This window comes from Falco punctatus (genome assembly GCF_963210335.1).
Source record: "Falco punctatus genome assembly, chromosome: 4".
Lineage (NCBI taxonomy): Eukaryota > Metazoa > Chordata > Aves > Falconiformes > Falconidae > Falco > Falco punctatus.
Window position 1 is genome coordinate 89,572,621 of NC_137583.1, and position 25,561 is coordinate 89,598,181.

Here is a 25,561-nt window from a genome sequence, read left to right on the forward strand (position 1 = left end):
TACAAAAAGAACAGATTTACCTTCCTTCCACTCCTCCATGGCCATAAAAAGAAAAAAGTTTAAAAAGATACTCTTTTGTGTGGTACAACAGGTCGATCTTCAGTGTGAGTGTGGAAGAAGAAAGGAGAGTATGATTTGCTCAGAAGCATCTAATACGTATCAAAGGTTTGTATTGTAGTAATTCTTTTAATTCCTTACTGGACTTTTTTTCAGTTTCATTAAACTTCAGGCTGGACTAAATATATCTAATTCACATGCTTTCCCACACTTTTTTGTACTTACATGTATGGTTTCGTTTTTTGTAGTCCCCTGGGCTTTCATACCAGGTATGCTGTACTGGAATACATTCCTCTCTTCACCATTGCTAGTGTAACTGTGGTGGTGTGTCAAGGCTGGGATTTCCCATCTGCAGAACTCTGCTCTACCCACACAGAGCAACCAGATACAGACTAATTGGGCAGTTCCAGGTTCAGGCTTCTGACTGTAGGTGATTACATGTAGCAGTCCACGTGTGAGCTGCTGTCAAGTTTCCCTTAGTGTGTGATGGAACCTAGTCAATACAGGTGATGGAAGCTCAAGAGTGATTTAAAGTTATTCTGAAATAGCAAAATGTATACAGGAGAGCTTTGGCATCTAAATCTTCGTTCTTAATATGCAAACTGATTCCTACCCAGCTCCATTTTCTGTAATAATTTGTCTCTAGATCCTATTTCTAAACTTATTTCGCTTTCTCTCTTATGAGAGAGGGCAAGGAAGAGGAGCAGGGCTTTGGAACTTTTGAAATGAAAATAGCAAAACAGTAATAATTTTTAAAAAAACTTAGTCTGAGGCCTTGATTGAGAGAGAGTCAAAAAATTAAAGTGCAGAGTTGATGGGCAACCAGAGTTCTTCATCCCAGTTCATAGAAGAGCACAGTCACGGATTCTTCCTTTCTAAAAAAGCTGCTTAATGATTTTTTTATTATTATTTGGAACTGCTATTTGAGGGCCAGATACTAGCCCAGCTTAGGATATGCTGCTTTGTTCCTGCTGAGCACTGCCCAGATTCAAATTCTGATAGAAGGTGGTTTAGCATCTACGTAATAGGTGCTTAATACTACCTAATGAGAATGAGGAGAAAAATTTGCTAATCGGGAGCAGTTAAGAACAATTGCAGTCAATACTAATTTGAATGCAAGATAGACTTACAGGAGTAGTGATAGTTTTTTAGAAAAAAAGGTGTGGGTTTTTTTTTGTTAAGATCTGTCTCACTATGGGTACAAATCAGAAGACTGACTCAACCAATTTAATTGGACACATACTTGTTGTTAATTATAAACTGGGAAGGTAATGTAATTACAAGTCTAAATTTTTGAAAGTGGTTCTTGAAAGTCAGTGGGAGTCCTTGCTGAACACATATGTATTTATTTATCTACTCAGAGCCCAAGTCAAGAGGAAGGGAAAGAAACGGTCAGTTTAAATCGAGTGTCCCTCTCTGTTCATTCAAATATGTTCATATATGTTTACAAATTACCCTTGCCCCATGTGATGTTAACAAAAGCAGCATTGAATGCCGGCTGAGTTTGTATGGTAACTCCAGCCGTTCAGGTTGCTGAAAGAAAAATACTCTGATTTTGTGGGAGTTAAGTTTGACTTTTTTCCCCACCATCTATGCACTTGGGGAGAAAATGAAAGCCAAAAAACAAACACAACAATGTAACTCTTGTAGTACTACTGTGGAAAGGTCAGCAAATTAATGGGGTATCCAAGTTTTCTTAAAAACATTACGGGAGTGATGAAAAAACTTTGAGCTTTGTCAGTGGATATCAGTGAAAGAATGCCCAAAGGGACAGGAAAGGGAAGAGGGAGTGTGCTGCTATATCTGTACACATGATACAAATGATGATGTCGTATCATCTAACAGCCCATTACCTAGACTTTGTTGCCCATTACCTAGACTTTGTCACCACCTGATAAATATGAAGCTGATGGTGGTGCCTCTTGGTGCTTCTTGTGTTTCTGTAATATGATTAACCTCCTTCCTGATAGATGATTAGTTCTCTGTGATGCAAAACACAGTCAAACATATTCTTTTATCTGAACTTAACAGAAAAGATTGTTCAGAGGACAGAATGTTCCATTGAGAGTGGTGTGGAATATTTCACTAAAAACTTGTATATTTTAGTTATAGGCATTTTAGCAAGAAAATCAGATTGGGAAGGCTTGTTATTGAAGGGAATGATGAAGAAACGTTCAAAAGAAAATTATAATAGTATCAGTAGGCATTTTGCTCTTTCCTTATGACTTGTATCATCTATATTTTCTAAGCGAACTTCTAAGGACTTCATAAATTCACTGTACAGGTTTTAGTTGCACGTGGGTAAGGAAGAATCACATAGAAGTTAAAAGGTAATTAAAGCTATAAGGTTAACTGTCATTTGAACATTAAGCAGGTGAGACGAAAGAGTATTTGTATTGCCTAGTTTAGACTTGCTTAGAATTGATGCTCTGAAAAATTCGCTGAAGAAACGTGTCCATGTGTTAGTCTTGCTTCTAGTTGTTTGAGGGAGATGATAGTGTAACCTCTTAATTTACGTAGCTAGTTAAGATTCCTAAAATCGGGTGATGTGGAACTAGTCCCATTCTGTAATCTGATGAGGAAATGGTCGGTCTGTCGTCCGTCTTCCACCCGGAGGCTTAATTCTGCAGCTTTATATGCCTTTTCAGAGGTTTACATGTTGTCTCAAATGAAGTCTTAACACTCTTCTTTTTCAGAATAGCTGCTATATCTATAGCCACTAAGTTAACAGATCTACAGCTTGGAGATTCCGTGGAAATCAGTAGGCTTATTACAAAAAAAGAAATGAAGCAGGCAAGGTAAGGAGATGCATGTAGAAACATATTTGAAACCCTTGCGTGTACCTGAAACATAGGCAATGCAGGAAATACATAATATTGTGAGCAAAATACTACCTAAAATAGGAAGATGTTAAATAGCCTGACTCTAACAATACTGCTAGAAGTATTTTGTAGTTCCTTAGTGGTTTGTGTTTTTTCTTGCATGTAGAATGAGTTCTCTATCATTGACTTGTTTGTTAGAATTATGTATGGAGCAATATAATTTTGAGTTTAGAGTTTCTTTCTGCCCAGCAAGCTCCTTACAGTTTCTCTGTATTTTTTTCAGATATCTAGACAGTATAACTTTTTGCTATCATCTTCTGTTTCAGCATCCAGCATTACTTCCTGGATGATTAACAGGGCATATTTTCCCCTAGTCATCATCTTACTATTTATAATATTTCTCTATTACCCTTTTTAGATAGAATCCTACAATCATTTAGGTTGGAGAAGACCTTTGAGATCTTCAAGTCCAACCGTTTAACCCAGCACTGCCAAGCCCACCACTAAACTGTGTCCCTAAACACCTCATCTACATGTTTTACAAACGCCTCCAGGGATGGTGACTCAGCCCCCTCCCTGGGCAGCCTGTTCCAGTGCTTGACCACCCTTGCAGTGAAGAAACTTATCCTCATATCCAATCTAAACCTCCCTTGGTGCAGCTTGAGACAGTTTCCTCTTGTCCTGTCACTTCTTACCTGGGAAAAGAGACTGACGCCCCCTCTGCCTGCAGCCCCCCTGTCAGGCAGCTGCAGAGAGCAATAAAGTCCCCCCTGAGTCTCCTCCTCTCCAGGCTAAAGACCCCCACTTCCCTCACTGCTCCCCATCAGACTGGTGCTCCAGCCCCACTGCCCATCTCTGGACAACTCCAACCCCTCAGTGCCTGTCTTGTAGTGAGGGGCCCAAACCAAACACTGTTATTTTCTTCCATTTGTATCTCAGTTTGGCACTTCTGTGTTATCATGCTGGCTGGCACTGCAAATTTGCTGTTAAGTCACAAAACCTCTTGTGACTTAAGCTTTGTGATTTTTCCATTCCTCCTGATGTTCCTCAGGATTTGGAATAGCTTGTCTTTTTACTTTTAAAAGAATTTTTTTCTTTCAACATGCTTCTTTCAGAAATCTGACTTCCTCAAGCCTTTGCCCTTGAAGTCCCTAATTTCTGGTTTTATTTTATTTCTGTTAAAACTCTCCTTTCTTATTTGTGAATTTGATTATTTCAGAGTCAGTTTACGTGTGTTAAAATCTAATGTTCCTTTATATTGTAAAAGTCAAAATAGTGAAATTTCCCGTACAGCTGCTTCATGACTTCCTGTATCAAGAGGTAACGCCAGCATACTTCAAGAACCTTTTTAGTCATTCTCTTCTGGTTTTGTTTAACGTCTGTGAAATTGGAGCATATTATTACAGTCCTTTTGGAACATTTTCTGCATTGAGTTTTAACTCTGTGTATAGGCAAGATGAACTTACAGCAGAAATGACACATGGGAGCACCTGCTCATCCTAGTCTCCAGCTTTGTTCTCATTGGGCCAGTGTGATACTTACAAACAGAGTGGGGCTGGGGAGCAAGGTGAAAGGGGGAGAGCCATATAGATTCCTGCACGTGACTTTAAAGACAGTGATATTAGCACTATATAAGCATGGTATAATAAAGACACAAATAGGAAGCAATAATTTAGTCTTTTTTTTTTTTTTTTGGCCTGTTTGTTTCAATTAATTGAGTACTCAAAAATGTACAATATAAGCATTAAATTTTGTCTCTAGAATTACTGTGGAATAATCTCTGCTTTAACCAGATTGAGCTTCAACTACTTTGTTCTTTTTGTATCGCAGTGCAAACCAGATATAAATATACTCAATGATACAAAGCTAACTTCAGCTTCTCCAAAACAAAGTCACTGTTTAAAGCAAACAACCATTTGGCTGTGCTAGAACTCAGCGGGGAGAGTGGGGGTGGGGGTGGTAGAAGGAGGAATGGCCTTTTCAGCTATTGAAGCTGCAAGTCTTGTCATAACAGCTGTATACTTTCCAGGAATGCAAATAAGACACCAGTGTCTGTTGGTGTCCCAGCCTTCGCAGTGTGTTATGCAGGCTGTGTTGTAGTCACTGCTTCTCATCTTTCTGTGTGGGCAGACTTACACTGCCCTTTGCTTGGATAGTTGGAATTACCAAAAATGGCTTTTCTTTGTGCAGGTCTTTCGTAATATGGTATCTGAACTGTGCAGTTGGCTTTTATTCAAGGACAGCCAGAGGAAGTATTCTCCTTTCCCCACTCTTTTCATCTACCAAATACAGGGGTGGTGGTGAAAAGAGATGGTGGCACATTAAATAATTATCCTTAAATTTCCAGTTTATTGTCATACTTCAGTATTTTCAAGGTAACTTACAAATCCGTTCCATTTAATTACAATAACAGAATATTTTCTGCAAACTGTGCAGATATTTCCTTTCTCTGTTTCTTTCTCTGGTCCTGCCTGTAAACATTTTATACTCTAGTTTTGTTTCGTTATTAGGGTTTGGGGTGGGTTTTTTGTGGCAGATTTGGCCAGACCTAGGGTAGCTTCTCTAAATTGGCTACATTCCTCTCTTACAGGAGGAGAAAATGATTCTTCAAGCAAATGACTTGGATTGGCTCTTGATCTTAGGGTGCCAACCACTATCCCCTGTAGAAATTGTTTGAAATAAAGGAACTTATATCAACAGAATTAACTCACTTACGCAGTCTAAGGGGCAGAAGTTTGTCACTGCCACTGTGAAGTTCTGGAGAACTCTTGATCCTTCTCTGACATTTCAGTCCCTTAAATTATAAAATCCCTTTCAAAGATTAGACCAAAACCTGAAATTCGTAACTGCTAACACTAGAAGTTATGGGCTCAGCTGAAACAGTGATTTTTATGGTCCATCATAATCCTCCATAAGAATAGCTAACTTTCCTCTTTTTTTCTGATGCATAGGAGTAAATGACCTTGTCACATCTTCCTTTACTGATTTTCCATCCTTCCTAGCATCCCTTCAATGCTGATACCAACTGCATTTTTTTCCTCAACGATCTAATTTACCAATATAATACAATCTAGTTCAGAAGCTTTTTTTCTCAGCTTCTGCATGGCTTTGGTAATTGCTGCTTCTGTTCGAGACCTGGAGAAGGTCTTGTGTGCTCAAAAATCTTTATTTTTAGCTGTATTCTCTGATGCAATACAATAAACTCTTCTCACACACTCTTCTTTAGGCTATGATAATGGTATGACGCCACAAAGCTACACTTTGAAAAGTATGAGTAGCAGCAGTGATTCTAATTTTATTTTTCCTTTATATTTCAGGTTGCAGTGTGATGAGGAATGCTTAGCTCTTCAGAGGAACAGGTGGGCAATGAACTTGCTTGCTTTTTTCAGTAGTCCAGGTTCAGAAAGTTAATGCTATATGGAAAAAATATCAATCCTTTCCTGCATGACCTAGAGAACTGATAAATGTGGAGATGATTCCTGTGTTACAGCAGTCTATACTGAGTGATCTGAGTAGAATATTCTAGTGAAAAGTCCTAAATGAGTTTCAAATGTACAGACTGTACCTTTTACGAGCTGTTCATCCATATTAGTAACCTGTATCTTTACTCTTCAATGACAACATGTTTGGGAGGCTGGGGGGATTTGTGTGTTTATTTTTGTTTGGTTGTGGTTTTGTTATGTTTTGGGTTTTTTTCTTGCTACCCTCAAATTTAGGCGTCTTGCTGAGGCTCTTGAAATAGATGACAGTTCTGATCCTTTTAATATCCGTTCTTCTGGACCAAAGTACAGTGACCTTTTAAAAGAAGATGCAAGGTATGTGTTCTAATGATGAAAAGTGTCATAAGTAAACAGTGTTGAGAGCAAGATGGGAAATTCAAAATAGTACTTGCTCTTGAAAAAAATGCCTGTTTTCTCTCAAACCTTGGCTGTAGGTGATAATTGAGTCAAAGAAGGTAATGTATGCTTCTCAAGACCTCCAAAAGGAGAACCTGAAAAGTAAAAAGTGCCTGATAGATTGCTTTGTTCTGTAATGGGAGCAGATTTAGAATGAGAACATAATTTTCCACCATTCTTCTTACTACAGATCAGTACCTGTACTTCTCACGTCTCCACTGCTTCCATACACAACTAACCCCCATCTTGGACCTCTTTGTAAACTTTCCAAGATAAAAACAAAGTGATAGTGAAGTAATGAGATAGGCTCTCATAGCCTGATATGATTTCACTTCACCAGTCTCTTGTATTTTTTTTGCCTTATCGCCTTTATTTTAAAAATAAAGAAATGGAATTAATAAATTGATTGATGCAGAGCTAAGCCTATGCCAGTGCTGACTGCAAAGAGGGCTGCTAGACTGAAACATCTGAAAACAAGGGAATAGGAAGGCAAGGTAATATCAAAAAATCACACTAATAAATACTACACAATCTGGAATGACAGGGAGGGATCATACGCATTTTTAAACAGATGCTTAAATAGTGTCGTCCAAGGAGTTTTTACTCTTGTGTTTGTGTTTGTAGGCATGACGTTAGTTTTTACTACCTCTAATTTTTTTGAGCAGCTGCATCTGCTCTTGCTTCAGTATCCTAATGATACATAAATTTCATATTTTTGTGAGGAAGTTTTCTGCTTGAAAATCCTTTCTTTACTGATGTGTTGAGACCAGTGAAGATTTTACATAAATAGCCACACAGAATTTAAGAGTAAATCACCTCTTGTTTTACTTCATATTTATTAGCCGACTGCAATATAAGTGTTGAATGTTTTCATTGTGGAGGTAGTTTTATTAGTATTTGGACTTAAAAGGGGTATTTTATAAGGACTGTTCTCTTATGTTTGTATAGAATATGCTCTGCTCTACCTCTTTAAGAAAACAAAACAAAGCACACATTCTCATTTTCTTACTGTGTTTAATATCTTGTGGTGTGTAGTCGTGCCTCTTTTTTTTTAATTTTTTTTTTTTTTTTCTTTTTTTTTTTTTTTTAGTACAATCCAATCTCACCTTCCTGTCAGCCATTTTCCACCCATAGCTCAGTATTCATCTTTCATGGACAGAACTGCCCAGAATCATGCACTGAATTTCAGATTGTCTGGGGTATGACAGATGCCTTGAAAATTAGACTTAATAGCTTCCATGTTTGTCTGAAAGTATCTTTTCTCAGTCATTCTGCAATTTTACTTGCATTTCCTTTGTAGCCACTTTATATTGGTAACACACAATAAACTAATACACCCAGGCTATTCTTACTGAATCACAGCTTAAAGCAAAAGTTTTTGTTAGTCCTCAAGTCAGTAACTTTGCACATTGAATTACTTGATTTCATTTATCTAGTCTTCAAGATAAATGAGTTTCTTCGTGTATTAACGTAGCTCACTTTACAAATTGCAGACTGCTGCTCACATAAAGCTGTGGCTTTATGAACTTGCTTCCTTGACTGCTCTTGATGATCTTTTATCTCAACAGTCTTGCAGAAGATCTGGGTTTCCCTCTTAACAGCAGGACCTACAAAGTGTATCTGTTACAGTATTTTTTTCAGGTAGCTCGGTGTTCCGTATAAGTTCTGGCAGGTGCATTTATTGTTTGAGCAGGTCACTCCAGTAATGCAAGAGTTCAGGGCTTATGGTTTTCTGCAGAGCATAAGTTATACATCTATGTATGGGATCTCAGAATGATGAGAAATAACACAGCTGCCTTCCTGTGCATTCGGGGTTGCTGCCTAAGGAAGGGGGCAGCTGCCAAAACCATGAGTAGATTCATCATCTTTAGGCAATTCAATGGAGCTGATACGTTGTCAAGGTCTGAAAAAAAAAAAATGCACACCTACAAATCTACAGATGAGAGAACTTGAGGAAGCTGTGAAAAGACTCCTGATCTTGAGCTGTAATCTTTAATTCCAGAACCCTAAAGGTCCAAGATGCTGTACAACTCAGGTAGCAGGAAAATGATGTGTAAGTGCAAGTGTGTCAAGGTAATTTTTCTCCTTTGTAGGAAAATGACAGGAGAAAGAAGTACCAGGAATAGCATGGTAATGCTGCTGCATGATTATCTTGCTGACGTGTTTGTCAGAATCTGACAAGGAGTCAGATGAGAAGTCTCTACGCCGTGCAGCTTTACATTAGAAGATACCATGCTGCCAAGGGGAATCCATCCTCTGACATGGAGATGACTGCATCAGCATGACTGAGTACTGGTCAGGGTGTACGGATCCGCTGGGTGGACACTTCAGCACTGACCTTGCTAAGAGGCTCCAGAAACAGACACAGAGAGCAAGTAAATGCTCAGGTTGGCCTGTTGACATGGAGTTGGAGGGTAGACTGGCCCAAGTATCAATGCCCAGTTTGACAAGGATGGTGCTAAGGCTGCTGTTTAAGACTACTGGAGAAGGAGAGGAGGACATCTGGAATGTCCGGCAACATACAGCTATGCAGAAGAGGATTTTCTTATTTTGTCACTACCTGTGCAAGACCCCACAGCAGTCATATGGACCAGGGAAATCTCAGATCAAATAGTTAATTCTAGAGGGGTCCAGAGGAAGATGTGTCCTTTGTAGGCAGCTGCTTAGCCAGTTTTCCCAGGAGTTAACCTTCCACATGCTGTTGTAGACTATGAAGGCAGAGCCAAGCACTCCTGTGTGTGCCTGAAGGAAGAAGCAGTGAGGGCAGCTTCTCAAGTGCATGACTGGTGAGCTGCAAGCCTGGAATGTCAGTCACTTGAAGGCAAAATCTTGCACTGGTCAGTGTTGCAAGAATAAGGAGGTTTTTAGCAGAGGCAGCAAAATCTGAGGAAAACAAGAAAATACACAGGAAGGACTACAGTGAAAAACCAAGCAATGAGGAACATTCTCATGTGAAGTGGTGTGGTTGAGAGGAACTGAAGCCGCTTACATAAAATGCAAGGAGGTGAGGAGAAGCCTAATGTAAAGCCTTTATAGACCCTGCACAGAAAAAGAGACTTTAAGTCCCACATTGCAGAATTTTGGTGTACCCACTGTCAGATCAGATGTGTTTGTTCTAAGAACCACTTTATTTCCTTACTGTACATTAACACTTTTCATTAAGTGTCAGTTGCAGGTTAGAACACAGGAGCTCACAGTGAGCAGTTAGCTGGTTGTTTGCCCATAACCAGTCATAAATAGCTTAATTGAAAGAATCGTGTGCAAATCATGATTTCTGTGCTAGTAAGCAATAATAGTGTTCCTTTTAAAATAACAAAACACACTTGGCAAAACTTGGAAAACTTACTGTAAGAGCTCAGATGAGTAACCCCAAAAGAATAAAAAAAACTTGAGAAAATGCATCAGTCAGGTATGAACTGTGCTTTGGTTTATTTGTAAATACACAAGTGACTTCCAACTCAGGATGACGACAAATGCAATGTCCCAAACAGGATATGAGCAAGCTGGTGAGACACTGAAACAAGCAACCTAAAACTGGTACCCCAGAACCAGAGAGAAGTACAGGTGAGAAATAAACAATAGCGAGTTCTCACTGCCCCTGCCCACCTGCGTGTCTGATCAGGATCATCTAAAGAAGACTACTGAGCTTGCAGGACTTTCCCCTGCACTTTTCCCCCCGCCGTCTTCTTGTGAATGATTTACAGCAGGTTTCATTGCCTTCCTCATCTTAATGGATGGTTTCTGCTACCAGTAGCCTTTCAATACCTTTGCTAACAGTTGAGCTTGCCAATGTTTCTTGGCAACTGCAGACTTTTTTTTGCTCTTCAATGAAGTGTGGGTTTGTGCTTCTGCATAACTAGGGATAAAGAGTGTGCTTCCTTGCATGTTGAACTGATGCTCCCCTCCTCTTAGGTCATGGCAGCCTAATGAGGTTTGCTCCCAAATGTGGAAAGCGAAGACTGCACACAGTTGAAAAGAGACTTTATTCTTTCTTTACTGTTTCATGCAGTGATCTCCGAGGTAAGTTTGATACAGTATAGAAAATCTTACTTGTGCTTTGTCAGCCTTAGTGGCAGAGGAGTAAACTGCCTGAAGTACTATTCTTCACTCAGAACATATGGATACAGAAGATGCATCTTCCTGTTGGATTGCCTCAGCTGTTCGCTGATACATCCAGAACTCTAGGGCAATCCAGATATTTGTGGAGGGTACCTCTTTCAAAGGAGACTTTCAGATTAAGGAATATTGAAGTCCACAGTTTCCTTGAAGATTCCTCAATGCAAGTCGTGCTCCCTCAGAGTCTTCTTGATGATTCCAAAGGAAAAGCAGTTGTTCTGTCTCTTCCACCAGCTGCATTGGCCTGTCCTTTGTTCTTCCTATCTAAACAGTCTGTAGGTTGGGGCTCGCTCAGGTCATCAGGTGACTCAGGGTTGTTCTTCTGTGAAGTTACTCTATATGAAAGACTCTGGAGGTACAAAGGGCATGTAAAACACTTCCCTCACCTTTGAACACACATATGGGTAGTCACAACTCTGCTATTGCATAGTATGTTACAAGCAAAAAGGAGTAAGGTCCTGCTTCTGCTCTTTAGAGAATGATTGCAAGTAGGGATGTTAGATGTTGCCCATGAATTAGTTTCTGTACAGCTCATCTGCTGCAGTCCATCTCACCTTTTTGTACAGGGCAGTAACATTCTCTCAATCAAAAAACTGATTTCTGCTGTCACCACCACCCTGGCCGTGTCCCCAGCATAGTATCCTTTCTGCTTTGTCTTCCTATTTGAGTACTTAAGTCTTGATGCTGAGAGACATTCCAGGTGTTTCTGAAAGAACTCCCACCTGGTTGATTTCACTGATGGCTTCCAGTTGATAACTCTGTTTTTAGAGGCTCCTGAAGAGTTAATTTTTTAAAATGCATTTCCTAGTTTGTGAGCTAGTTCCTCAGTAGGTTTTTAAAAATTACACATCAGGTGCTTGTGGACCTTCTCATTGGTTTGTTGGTTCTATTTTTTTCCTACCTCCTGTGATAATTTCACCTTGAAATTTGGCTGTTCGTGGCTGGTGTTACACAAAAAGCATTTGCTTTTTGATAATCTGAAGTTAAGGTCATCCTGAAGGGATTAGTGGTTTTGGTTGGGGTTTTTTTGTTTGTTTTTTTTTCTTTTTTCTTTTGAACCTGAGATTATTGCTGTAATGTTCTTTCTAAAGCTTCACCCTGTGTGGCTGACTGTATTTTATAGCCTTGGTGTCTGGAGTCCTCTTTATTATTAACTCTGGAAGTCCAGGTGCAATTTTCCTGGTGTAATACTGTTCTCCACTGAAGATCCAGGAGTTCCAATAACTGCATGCAGCATCCGTCCACTGTTAGAAAACCTTGAATGTTTTCCAGTGATGGGCTGTGTTCATCGTACCAGTGAGCGAGTGATGTTGGTAGCTAATGTACTCAGTGTTGCCATTTGGCATGTGTGTTTGAGACCACTTGGTTTTTTGATGATACATTTACTTTAGCATCCAGAACTGTGGTAGGGCATCTACCAAAGATGGTAGTGCCTGCTTCACGAGCCCCTCTTGACTGATGAAATTCTGACATTATTTACAAATTGGTGTTGTGTTGGTATGGAACGGCGCCTGTTGTTGAAGAAATAAGATTATTTACTACTAACCAGCTTTGAGATATGGAATCTTCAGATGGCCTTTTTTTTCCCCCTGGGGATGGTGCTCTAACAAATAACACCCTTACTTTTGAAGTTAGTTTACTTGCTTATTTAAGAACAGGGTGCAGAGCTCACTCTTGGGTGAAAGACTTGACCTACTGTGATTGAGCAAGCTAAAAAAAAAAGTTTAAGAAAATCCTCAATATCTCATATAAGAACATTTTGTTTGCTTACAAAGTAGCCTTATGCTGCTGCTTTTGTTCTTACCAATTTGTTATGCTAGACAAGTTGAACACCAGTCAGTAACTTAAAAAGACTGAAATGGCAACTTCAAAATCTATGTTATCCATTTGAAAATGTAGAATTGTGTTGTCAGACAGTAGAGTTGTATCATGGAACCTAGCATAAAATTTTAAGGTTTGAAGGAAAAGTAATACATTCTTTTTATAAAAGCAATGATATACTAACACTTTTGAAATGTGAATGATGCAGTATATGAACCAAAATGTACTCTCACTCTTGCTTCCTCCATCAATTGAATTCTTTAATTTTGTTCTTGTTGAAAATAATGTTACAAAAGATATTCCGTCTTTGTACGCTTTCTTGCCTCATTTACCTAGAATGCTGTTCTTGCAGGAAGGATTTAAAATTCGTCAGTGACATTGAGAAGGAAATGAGAATGCTTGTGGAAGCTGTGAATAAGGTCAGTATTCAGATATTCTGTATGACTTCTTATAAGAAACAGTTTTGTTTAGCTTGGGGGGAGTTTGTTACTAAACTTTATTAATACCAAGAGTTATGAGTTGATACTAGATTTGTTTGGGCTCCAATAGAGTGCACAATTTAATTATAAACAGAAGAAAAATTTTAGGAGACATAGCAGTTCAGGATCACTTTGGTGACAGCCAGGCTTTGTTTAAAGATTCAACCAGTGCTAGGCTTTAATGCATCAATGGATTATCATTAATTTTTAGATCTCCATTAATAAAGTGTTAATCGTCAAAGATTTAATGGTGCAGCCTTTGAAGAGGAAAGCCTAGGTTCTTCTGATCCTTGTAGTGGAACTTGCTCACAAATTTGTGGATACCTTCCTGCATTTGCCAGTGTGTGAGGTAGTTGTCCTCCTGTAACAAGACTCTGATTCAGCCACAGGTGTTTGGCAGGCTCCAGTACACCTAGAGAGGTTGATCCCACAGACACAATCATAGATGTTTCAATGAAAGCAGAATTCCACCTTAAGGCCTGTCATGTTAGCATACTCCTGGCTTGCGCTGTGCCTGACCCAGTATACGTGGTTTAAAGGACAGTGTAAACCATACTGTCCTCAGTTGCTCTTAGCTCAAGAAGTAGTTAATCTTCTGTAGAAAGGGTTAATTTCCTTCTCTGTAACCTCGGAGGACAGTTACCTAACTTATTCCTTCCTTTTTATGTATGATGTTTCTTACTTAATCTTTGTGCTTGTCCACCTGTCTAATGTTCTTTGCCCATTGTTTTCCACGTTGGAATGACAGTCTAAAAGGGGGCCATCTGTGTCGAATTATGTTCAGGCCCCTCCAACCTCAGACACCTGATAACTCTTCTGTGCATCTGTTAACAACTAAAAATAATTTGCCCAATGTTGTGTTGCCACTGGTTATCCTATTTTACATGTACCATTATATACTGCCTTTATTATACACAGGTGTACACAAATACATATTTCTATATATATAACTGCATATCAAACCAAGATAAACGGGGGGGGGGGGGGGGGAAGGGCAATCACACGTCTTGAATCTGCAATATACAATGAATTAGTGATACCAAAAATGGCAGAACAAGAGAACCAGAGAGCTCAGCAGCATCTCCAATGCTCAGAGGTGGAAAAATATAAATACAAACAACAGCTGTGTCTGTCATATTTCACCCTTAGAGAGCATGTGATCTTTTAATTATAATGAGCACCCTTACATCTGGAACAGTCTATGTTTTGAGTACTTCTTTCAAAGTTTGTCTGCAGGAGCGATTTCATACCTAAAACCTTCTTCACAGGGGACGATGCACATTTGTCTCAAGTTACCACACTGCTTGTAAGCTCAGAGTTGGGGATTTGCCATCCTTGTAAATACCCAAAACTCAACGAGACTGGCATTCGGAGCCAGCATCAAAAGTAGGTTGCTCAGCACCCTGACTGGACCAAAGGACCTGAGAGATAATTTTTGACCTAAATTATTTTACAGTAACTGTAGATTAACATTCATTTTTATCAATGATTCAATACAATTCTGCTTCTGAAGAAGCTCAGCTCTATTACCAAACTCTGTGACCTCACGCTTAAATTCACCTCAAAGATGTACAAAATAACGGTAGCATCACAGAACGGCTGAGGTCGGAAGGGACCTCTGGAAGTCATCTTGTCCAACCCACGCTGCTCAGGCAGGGCCATCTAGAGCCAGTTGCCCTGGACCATGCCTGGACAGTTTCTGAGTTGTCTCCGAGGGTGGAGACTCCACAATCTCCTTGGGCAACCTGTGCCAGCGCTCGGTCTCCCTTGCAGCAAAGGGAGCGTTTCCTGATGTTCAGAGGGAACCTCCTGTGTGTTCCCGCTGCCTCTGGTCCTGGCACTGGGCGCCACTGAACACAGCCTGGCTCCGTCCCCTTTGCACCCTCCCTTCAGCTGTTCCTAGCCATGGGCAGCATCAGCCCTGAGCCTTCTCTTCTCCAGCCTGAACAGTCCCAGCACTCTCAGCCTTTCCTCAACGGAGACACGCTCCAGTCCCTTTGTCATCTTTGTGGCCCTTCACTGGACTCACCCCAGTACGCTCATTTCTCTCTTCTACTGGGGAGCCCAGACCCGGACACAGGACTCCAGGGATACTGGTAGGCTCCTCTGCTGCAAGTGCGCGTCGCTGGCTCATGTTCAACCTGGTGTCCACCAGGACCCCCAGGTCCTTTTCTGCCACACTGCTTCCCAGCTGGGTGGCCCCCAGCACACACTGGTGCGTGGGGTTGTTCCTCACCGGGGGCGGGACTTTGCACTTCTCCGCGCTGAACCTCCCCAGGTTTCTGTCAGCCCATTTCTCCAGCCTGTCAAGCTCACGCTGGGTGGCAACGTGCCCCTCTGGCCCACCAGCCACTCCTCCCAACTTCATCATGGGCAAACTCGCTGCGGGTGCATTCTGTCCCGTTGTGCAGATCGCTAATGGAGGTGTTAAACCTGGCTGGTTGCAGTGTACAGCCCTCCTCCTCCCCCGCCAGGGTACACTGCTAGTTACCGGCCTCTAGCCAGACTCTGCGCCACTCGTCAGCACCCTTCGGTCCCGGCCATTGAGGCAGTTTTCAATCCGCCTCACTGTCTGCTCATCCAGCCCCTGCAGCAATAGCTCGGGGGCCTGAGGCAAGTGGGAGACAGCGTCCCAGCCCTTACTGAAGGTCCAGCAGACCCTAGCCACTGCTCTCCCCTCATCTACCAGGTGTGACACCTCATCACAGAAGCCTATCAAGTTGGTGAAGCCATGCTGTCCTCCTGAGGAGTTTCTTGTCCTTCCTGTATCGGGAAGTGTGTTCCAGGGTGAGCTGCCCCATCACTCCCCCAGGGACTGAGGTGAGGCTGACCAACCTGTAGCTCCATGTGTCCTTGCCCATCTTGAAGATAGAAGTGACAGCATGTGTGGAGGCCATGCTCTGTTCTTTCTTTTCCTTTAAAATGGTGGCATGTATGGTGTAAAAGGGAACATGTCCCTTGCACTGTAAAGTTAACATGGTTTTCTGCTCAGTTCTTTCTCTTGCATACCTTTTATTTTTATGTCTGGAAGTCTCAGAGGCTTTATTTTCTCTCTCATAAGAGTCATCGTTCATCTTGCAATCTACAGGTATCTATGTTGTCTCAGGCATGTCTCTACCTGTTGTTACCAATGTTGCTCTTTCAGGCCTGTGTCCAGCCTGACCAAGTCAGCTCCCACTTTTTATGTAGCCAAAGACTGGATTAATATGTTTGATGTGGCATTATGCAAGGAGACTGTTTTTAGTTTTTCTTCTGCTATGGTCTCCGAGTCCTCCTTTCGCTTGAGGCTGTGTTCAGTTGTTTGTTTTTCATGACTCCTAAATCCTTTCTGACTAAAGATGTGGCTTGTTTTCTTTTCTAGATGTAGAGCTTTACTTAATTGTATTAAAAGCATTTTGCATGCTACTCTACCAAGCATTCAGGTAACTGCCTGTATCAGTACTGTGTCTTTCATACTGATTACTGTTCCTTGGGCTTACATGTTTCTCTTTGACCTTTTTACTTTTTGCACTGTGCCTTTGGAGATACCAGCTTCAGCTTAACTGAATAAATGGGTAACAAAAAGGGGTTTGATACTTACAATTTTTAACATTGATGTGCTTCAGCTGTGTCAGTATATGACTTTGTTTACCTCATGAACATCTGTTCCCCTAGACTCATCGCTACATACTCATCTAGCATAGCAGAGTTGTCATCGTTGATATATGTAAGCAGACAAGACCGGAAACATTTATATCACCTAGCTCTGCATACAGACAGAAATTCTGATGTTTTTCTGAGCACTGAACTAGCACCACTTTTTTTAGAGCAGGCATTACTAGTCATCGTAAATAGGTACAGAATTTGTGGAGTTTTATGTGCTGGTAGTGTTGTCATAGGTGGGAGGCTTATTGTTGTTTATTACCAAATAAAGTTTACATCCTGACAGCATGTGATTACCCTGAAGACTTATGGAAATGAATGATCACAGTTTCCGATCCAGTTACTATTTGTTAACTGAGCTATTTTACAATCTAAGAGGAGACAGACATTAACCCCCTAATTACAGGTATCTGTAATGTACCTCTTTGTGGTGGTCTTCACATTTATTTAGGTGACTGACCTTCTGTAAATCCACGTCGACTACTCCTAGTGGGCTTCTACTTCATGTACCTAAAAATGGCTTCTGAAAGGATTGATTTTTTCCCTGGGCTTTGAAGTGTAGCTGATCAGCCTATATGTAGTTCTTGGGTGGATTGGGGCTTTTTTGGGGTTTTATTTTTGTTTCAAAAATAGTTGCAGCAATTACCTTTCTCTAGTTATTGGGTTCCTATACCATTCTCTGCAGTCTTTCAGAGATGACAGAGACTGGGACATCATCCTGGTCTCAGCACTCTTAAATACACTGCCTGCAGTCCCAGGAACTTGTATAGGTTGGGGTTTCTGTAGAAAACCCTGACTCAAACTCATTCTACTGCTGGTGGGGGTTTTTCCCCTTGAACCCTGTCTGTAGACCCAAAGACCTAGAAGACTTTGGTGACAACAAAGGCAAAAACTGAAGGAGTTTGAGTGCTTGAGGCAGACTAAAGCACGGAGTGTCTCATCCTCCATCTGCATTTGCTGTTACAAAGTCACCCAGCCCATTACAACAGGGCTTACAGGGCCCTGCTTTTTTGTTTGTTCTTTTACTATTTATATAGTAGCCAGTGTCAAATCAAGCATTACCAGTCTTTAACTGAAATTATAACTACAGTTTTGTTTTTACTTAAAAAGTCTATTAATGCCATTACATGGTAGATTTGCAGATAAACAGCTTCTTTGGTAGAAGCAAATCAGGCATCCTTGTAGTTATCTACAGTATATGCATTGGAAAGCCAGCCTGAAAAATAAAATCAGATCTGATGGATCATTTCTGGAAAAAAAATCAGAAAAAAATAATTTTATAGTGTTTCTTTGGGATGTGAGTAGAATGGATGTATTCAGGATGTGTATTTCAAACTTAAAAAATATATGTGTGTGTTTACTTTGAGGTGATGGAAACCATAGACAATACATCTTAATTTTTGGGAAATAAATGGACATCTTAAGATGACTTTCCTGTTAATGCTGAGGTATTAGCAATCTATGATTCTAATTTTGTCATAGTAGCAAAATTTTAGAGGTAGAAGCGCTTTTTTTTTTCTTCTTTCCCTGTTACCCCCCTTGAAGGAAAACTTTACCTTTTTTCTTTTTTTTTTTTTTTTTCTTTTTTTTTTTTTTTTTTTTACTTTTTCTCTTGAATTCAGGGCAAGCATACAAAGAAGAGCCATTGTTACCCACCAATGAACAGAGATCACCGCAGAATCATCCATGAATTAGCTCAGGTTTATGGCATTGAAAGTGTGAGCTATGACAACGAACCAAAGCGTAATGTTGTTATCACTGCAGTGAAGTACGTAACTCATTACTGTTTTCAGATCTGTTAACTGTAGTTTAAATAACTGGATTTTTTTATCACTTAAATGAGTTTATTTACAATGTGATTTGAAACATGCAGTAACTTTCAGTAGAAATTTTTTCTAAAGTAGTTTTTAAATTGATAATTTCATAGACTTCTATTTCCACTATTCGAGCAAACCTTCAGAGAAGAAATCCCAATTAGAAATAAAAAAGCTAAGAAAGATTTTGCAAGGCTCTTTTCCATTCATCTTAGCAGTAACTTTTTGTCTTTTTTGTCATCAGCTAAATTTGAGAGGTATCAAAGATAGTGTCATAAAATTTTATGAAAACTAATTGCTGGGCTGAGAAGTTGTAACTAATTTGCACCTTCTTTTGAAAAAAATTGGTATTGGAACTTGTTCTCCCACCTATTTGAACCTGTCATAGATTATACTCCCTCTTTAGTGGATAAAGAGGGAGCTGGAATTACTGCAAATTGAAGAGATTTCTAAGCAAGATTGGAAATATTTGGGGAAGACCCATATAAGGCAGCTCACATTAGAGAAGGAAATGAAGGGAATGTCGCTGGGGGAAAAGCAAGGTGATTGCACTGGAGACATAGTATGGGAAGGTTTCCCAAACCTGATATCAAGGCTTCCTTGATTCTGCTGCTCACTGAGCAGTATATTTAATTTAGCATTGTCAAATTATAGTTCTTTGACAACAAGTTGTTTTTAACTGTAGATATTGACAGTAGTTATAAAAACCCCTGTCACCATCTGTGCTGTGGTGCCATGGGCTGCTCCTGAGCCTGTTCATGGGTTGGTAGCTTAGCCACAATCTGGAATTTTTTTCCAGGCGAGTTGGAACACTGCTTTGATATCCCTTTCTGTTTTCATGAAACAATTAAAGATACTCTTTTTGTTTCTAGAAAAGGAAAGAAAAGAGATCATATAGGGGAATGAGAAATTAATGAAAAGTGTGTGAGCAAGGAGCAGGACAGGTGACTAAGCTTTAAAAACAAAGACGTATCCTACAACTTGAGAATGGGAGGCGTTCCTCTGTTGTCTGAGAAGAGATTGCATACTTGCTCCTTCCCTTGTGGTGTTTGGGGAATGGCGTACCATGCAGAATGAATACGTTGCCATTTCAACTTTGCCACTCTTACAGACACTGAATGGTCTACTAAGGATACTCTTCAGCTGCATAGCAATGTTTCTTATTTCAGTGGATTCATCCAAAGCTGCTTTTTATTGTCTTATTTGCCACTTCTTCAAGACATAAAAAACATTTAAGCCTCAGAAAAGGGATAGCTCAAGTTTCAGGATGATATTTTTGAGTATTTCACAACAGCTCTTCAAGTCCATGGGCTAGTAGTCACCAGAAATTCCATGTTTTGATTCATTTTGTTTCATCTGAGTCTAGATAATTTAGAATGATGCCAGGCAAAGAGACTGTTCTTCCTCTTCACGCTCCACATTGTCATTGAAATGGTAACACTGCCATAGAGGTAGGTCAGAGGAGTGAGAAAGTCTCCTTGGTGCTAAGAAAGCTTTCTCCAACCAGACTTCTTCCTCTTCCAGATACCTAGGAGCAAACACCACATATCTGCTTTGCCCTCAGTCCCTGTGCCCATCATCATTCCACCACATCAGTAAGAGCTGGTCACATTCGCTGCATGTACAGCACTGCCGCTGTCTGGCCACGTAGAGAGTGTTGCCAGTACTGACTGTCAAGGTTGATCTGAATTACAGTTCTGGTGTTGTTTGAAGACCCTGAGCGAATCCTTGCAAGTGCCCTTATCTGTGATTCCCTGTTGGTCTTTGCAGTTGCTATCTTTTGAGCAGTTGCGATACCAGCTTCCTTCTGATCCAGACTCAAAGGTTATGTCCAGACTGTGTGGTGAGAAGGGGAGGGCTTTCTCCTCCAAGTTGAAGCATGTGCTTCACTGTACCTGTCAGTGTTTTCCTGAAGTCTTTTACTCATAAGAATTTCTTCCTCCTACAAATAACTCTGGATGCCAGAGCTTGTTAAGGGGTATCTGCTTGTTATATAGTGACTGCTGTTTAAGCAGCTTGTATGAACTTGAGACATCCTGAAAGTGTTTTTGAGAACAGTCATCCCTGTAAGACCCATCCTTTTTCCTGTACTTTGCAGGAAAAACAATAGGGTCAGTCTCCCCTCATGACAAAGAGGACTTTTCAGGAAGGTGATGAGGTCCCTGCACATTGTTCTCACTGAGAAAGCCACATCCTGCCACACTTGAAGTGTTCTCTGTTCTTCACCCAGGATATTGTTTCCTTTCAGTGAGGTCAGTGTGGAAACATTTCACAAGTGGTAACCCAGCTGCAGGCTATGCAAGACCAGCAGGAACAAAGACATAAAGAAATTAACCCCCCTATAACTACACGGAACACCCTTATTGGGTCATGGCAGTTGCATCACAGAAGACAAAACCTGTACATCCCAGTGGCAGAGTTGCAAGGAAATTTATGTTGTGAGGAAACAGAATTATTCTTTGGCTTCTTTAAGTTTTTCTGGGCACATTTCAGTGCTTTCTCTCCAGGTACAAGTTTATTTCAGTTGATAAGTTAACTGTCTCTGCAGCCTTTCTGGTGTCTGGAATAACTTCACTTCCAATGTGACAGAAGTTCTGATGACTTCCTGAAGGTATTTTATTACTTTAAGGACTTTCATTCTGCTCTACACTCTAGGAATTTTCTCCTCTGCCTCAAGGAAAAAGCTAACTTCTCTCCCCGCCCCCTTTGCAATCACAAAGGCCTTTTCCAATGACTGCATCTCAACACCTGTAACCTCTGAGGCTTTTTGAGCAATTTAAGCATAAATAATGCTACAGGTCAGCAGCCAAAATGGTTTTAGCAGCATTACTGCTCCAGAAAAGAGCTACATCTCTTTCAATTTTTCCTTCAATCATGACATTGTTTGCCCTCAGAATAGTGTGTGTTGCCTCTCGACAGCTTATGACATAGAATATGTGAAGTCTAAACCATCAGGTGACTGACAGCCACTTGCTTCATTATTCCACCCAAACTGTATCAGCTTTTGGAGACACTTCTCACAAAAACTGCTCTGTTTGGAAGCTGATGGATCATTATTGCAAAGCTACATGGAGGCAGTTCTGGATAGGTTAGTGGGCAAAGAATTTTGTAGTAGCTCATACCAAAATGGATCAATGTTGATACATCCTGGAGGGCGGAAAATTGAATTTCCAGTCTTGAAGAAGAAAAATTTGAGTCCTGATTTCACAGGTCAGTTGTATACAGTGGGCTATCCTGATGTCACTACCAGTGCTTTATAGTCAGCAGGTAGGTAGTTATGCTTTCCTCACTTTTCCCTGGAGTGCTGCTGAAAAATTGTCATATTTCTGTTGCTTGGGGCAGGCAGTTGTCTTTTTTCCTTACTTTGAGAATACATTAACAGAATGGCAACTTTCCTATCAAAATGTCCAAAGTACTTGCAGAGTCCTTTGATTCCATCTCCACAGTTCTGTTACAACCGATGATAGATAACAGTGATTTATGTTAGCAGGAAGGGAGGATCTGCTTACTTCCTTCTTTCAGGCAATGAATTAGTCAAGGAGTTTTTTCCATTTTACATCTATTTAGTTGAATTCAGTTGTTTGATTTTCTTTCAGATCAGCTGAATATGATCGGCTGTTTCATTTCTTTTGGGGTTTTGTTTTTTTTTGGTGGTGGTGTTTGTTTTTTTTTTAAACCAATGATTAGAAATATTCAGAGAATTTCTGGGGAGATTGGAGTCAATCTAGTGTTGTCCTGTGTGTCGCCAAGGCACCCAGGAAGTGGTGTACATTTTGCTTGAGTGGGAGTTCTTAGACTTTTGTCTCTAAAGCATCTGTGGTTTCATGGCTGGATAGTCTGCTGTATCTCTCTTCTGGGTTTGGGTTGTGAGGGTCTTCTTGGAGGGACACTAAATCTTGTCAAAGCACAGGACTAGGCCTTGATGTAACCAAAGGGAATTTCCTCTTAACTGTCCACAAGGCTTTGATCCCTTCTTATTTTTAAAGGCTTGATATATTAACCCTCTACATCCTGGGAGCATTTAACTTAAGAGTAGAGCTTACAAGCAGGATTTAGCCTGACATTTTTTGAATTAAGTGAGATACTTCACTTTACTTGGTGAAGGCCTTTCTACTTTTTTTTTTTTTGCCTATTTACTTCCAGTCAGTTGGGTTTCCATGTATTTGCACCCCACCATTTTTAACAATGGAAGAAGACAACAAAATATTCTCCCATCTACTTTTGTCCTCTTTTAGTCTTTTCAGGTAGAACTCTACAGTTGAGAGGTAACTGAGATGATATGGGAGCATTTGGCTTTTTGTGCCAGGCTTGGAGCTAAAGGAGAGGAGGAGTTTTTACCCATTTAGTACAAGAAGGGAAAGTTAGTTGTTCTCAACTGATGGGACATTAGTATACTTGCTGTTGGAATGGACATGTGAACATAATATAATCCTGAAAAAATTATGGTCAGTGGCAAGTGGGGTTGTGGGGGTTTTTTTCCGAATAGTGAACATTTTCGGTGCAGGGGAGGTGAGGACACTTTGAACTGATGACCTGTGTTTGCAGGGTTTTGCAGTTCATTTGAAAAGACTGTCAGTACTCGGTTTAAAACAATACTGAAATGGGGTCAGGGACCAGCCTGCCATAGTTTAGCGAACTTCCAACTTACCTTGAGAATGTTGTGGAGTTTATCTGTCTTGCTACAGTATCACAGGAATTGGGCATTCTATTTTCAGAACCGATGGAAACAAGACACGATACAAATATGTTGGGAATAAGATAATTACTTAATTTTTTTAAGCTCTGAAGCAGAGCTAGTGTTTGTGTACTGATGTGAGATTTCAACTGCTTAGAGCTCTGAAGGGAGATGGGGAAAAAATTAATTAACACCTATGTGACAAAGCATGGAACTCAACACATGTACAAGCAATTGTTTTGCAGAATTTATTGCTATTTGAAATGTAATTTTGAAAGGAACAAGACGAGCTTGAAAGTAGGAATTTAATTTTATTAGTAAATGCAGAGAATCTTGTGGTGTAGAGGACTGCTCTGGAAGGAGTTTATTTTTAAAATTCATTAATAAAATAAACAAGGAGGAAACATTAATTAGTGATTGACATAGAATCATAGAATCACTTAGGTTGGGGAAAGATCCTTAAGATCACGAGTCCAGCGACTGACCTAACACTACCAATTCCACCGCTAAATCACATCCCTAAGTGCCTTGTCTACACATCTTTTAAACACTTCCAAGGATGGTGACTTGGCCACTTCCCTGGGTAGTCTGTTCCAATGCTTGACAACCCTTTCGGTGAACAAATTTTTCCTGCTGTCCAATATAAAACATTCAGGTAGAAATAGGAAAACAATCCAGTTTAGTGTACCAGAAGTAGTTAGGTCTTCAAATGTTAGCAGCATGTGTTTAGAGGAAGGTACAAGAAGGGTTGGAAACTGACCTTGTCAAGGTTTAAGAATTTTAATTTATTCAGCTTATTTCCCCCAAGAAAAGATGAAAAAGAAACTCTGAATGGAAAAGAGGCTAATTGTGGAAGGTTTTTTAGTCTTGCAGTTGAATCATAGTGGTGACTAGAAGCTGAAATAAAGCAAGCTTACTCTTCTAAGTGGTTCATGAATTTATAGGAAATTTTAAAGATTTTTCCACAGCCTATTAGAGATACAGTGTGTTTGGTAATTATTTGGAATTTTTAAAGTAGATGCCTTTTTGGAACAATCTTTCTAGGGTTTTTTTCTGGGTATTTTTTTAATATCCTTCCTCTTTCTCCAGCCAGTGCAGCCTTGGGGCATGGACTGCCGCACTGAACTTCACAGCCAATATATGCCTAAAGCATATAAATATAGATAACAAAGTACACTGTCCTCCTATACTGGAGGAAACATTGTCCTGCGCCACAGCCACAGGGTGGCCCCTTGTATCGCAGGTGGGACAAGCACAAGTAGGGTGCTTCACTGTGTGGTTGTGGCCATATAATAGCAACTAGCGTGGAGGGCAGGAACAGCTGATTTTGTTGTTTGTTCTTTTTTTCCCTAATGCATGTTTTTTTTCCTGCTCTTGTTCACCTGGGCTAGCTGACAAGGAAGAGGCAGTGTTGCTGTATTATTCCTGGCAGAGCGCTGCTTAGCAGGGCTACTTTGAGTGCAGTGATAAACAGGTTTAACATGACTTACTGACAGAGTTGAAGAACAGGATTTCAAAACGTTAGATAACACATGGTGAAGATGCAGTGAATTGTATTTACGTGATGCTGGGTTAAACTGTTAAGTTGCTGCTTCCAGTCTTCTGTCTGTTATGTAGAAGAACAGATACATGTTGCCCTAGAATGCAAGTATTGCATTTTTGGTCTTTCAGCAGTTGATCACGTTGTGTACTTTGTAGTAGAAAGGAGTTGTGCACTTCACATGCAGAAAGGAGGGGGTCGGGACAGTGACACGTCTTGTAAGCTGCTTCTGCATCTTCTATAGACAGTGATCAAGAGACATATAGGATACTGGATATCTTGTTCTTGGTAATGAAGATGGACTTTGCACACTATTGGTCTTCATGACTGGAAAATTAAGTATTTGAATAGATGATTTAAGTATACAAGTATAAACTCTGACACCAGATCTGCTACTTAAAAATGCAACTTTTTTGCCCTGACTTCTTAATGAATATAATTTCCTATTGAATAAAATAATCTTTCTTTTATTTCTCTAGAGGGAAATCATTTTGTCCAAGCAATACCTTAACTTCTGTGCTAGATAAAGAAATGCAGAGCAGGCCTCCGCCTCCTATTCCTCATTACAAACAAACAGATAAGTAAGGAATTTGTTTTTAAAACATTATTCTTCAGTTTCGTGCAGAGTTGAGCGTGTTCCTGAGCTTCAGCTTTACACACCCTGTTTCTTTCTTTCCCCACACACAGCATTGGAGCTTA

The 25,561-nt window shown here is 40.2% G+C and overlaps 1 protein-coding gene across 6 annotated transcripts in view; it reads left to right on the plus strand.

Annotated features, from left to right (window-relative positions):
• The window catches only part of NFX1 (nuclear transcription factor, X-box binding 1), a 75,224-nt gene that overhangs the window by 44,357 nt on the left and 5,306 nt on the right, over positions 1–25,561 (plus strand). The window contains exons 17-25 of one of the 6 annotated variants that reach the window (XR_013927337.1): positions 92–165; positions 2,754–2,855; positions 6,197–6,238; positions 6,596–6,694; positions 8,869–9,779; positions 10,267–10,339; positions 10,688–10,795; positions 13,065–13,131; positions 18,456–18,526. Coding sequence is in view for 1 of the 6 variants with exons in the window: in XM_080382121.1 (XP_080238247.1) it covers positions 92–165; positions 2,754–2,855; positions 6,197–6,238; positions 6,596–6,694; positions 13,065–13,131; positions 18,456–18,601; positions 25,342–25,443 (632 nt within the window). In the remaining 5 variants the exon portion in view is untranslated. Of the gene's footprint in view, positions 1–91; positions 166–2,753; positions 2,856–6,196; positions 6,239–6,595; positions 6,695–8,868; positions 10,796–13,064; positions 13,132–18,455; positions 18,602–25,341; positions 25,444–25,561 lie in introns of those variants that run through there. The other 5 variants (XR_013927336.1, XR_013927338.1, XR_013927335.1 and 2 more) reach the window with 5 other exon arrangements.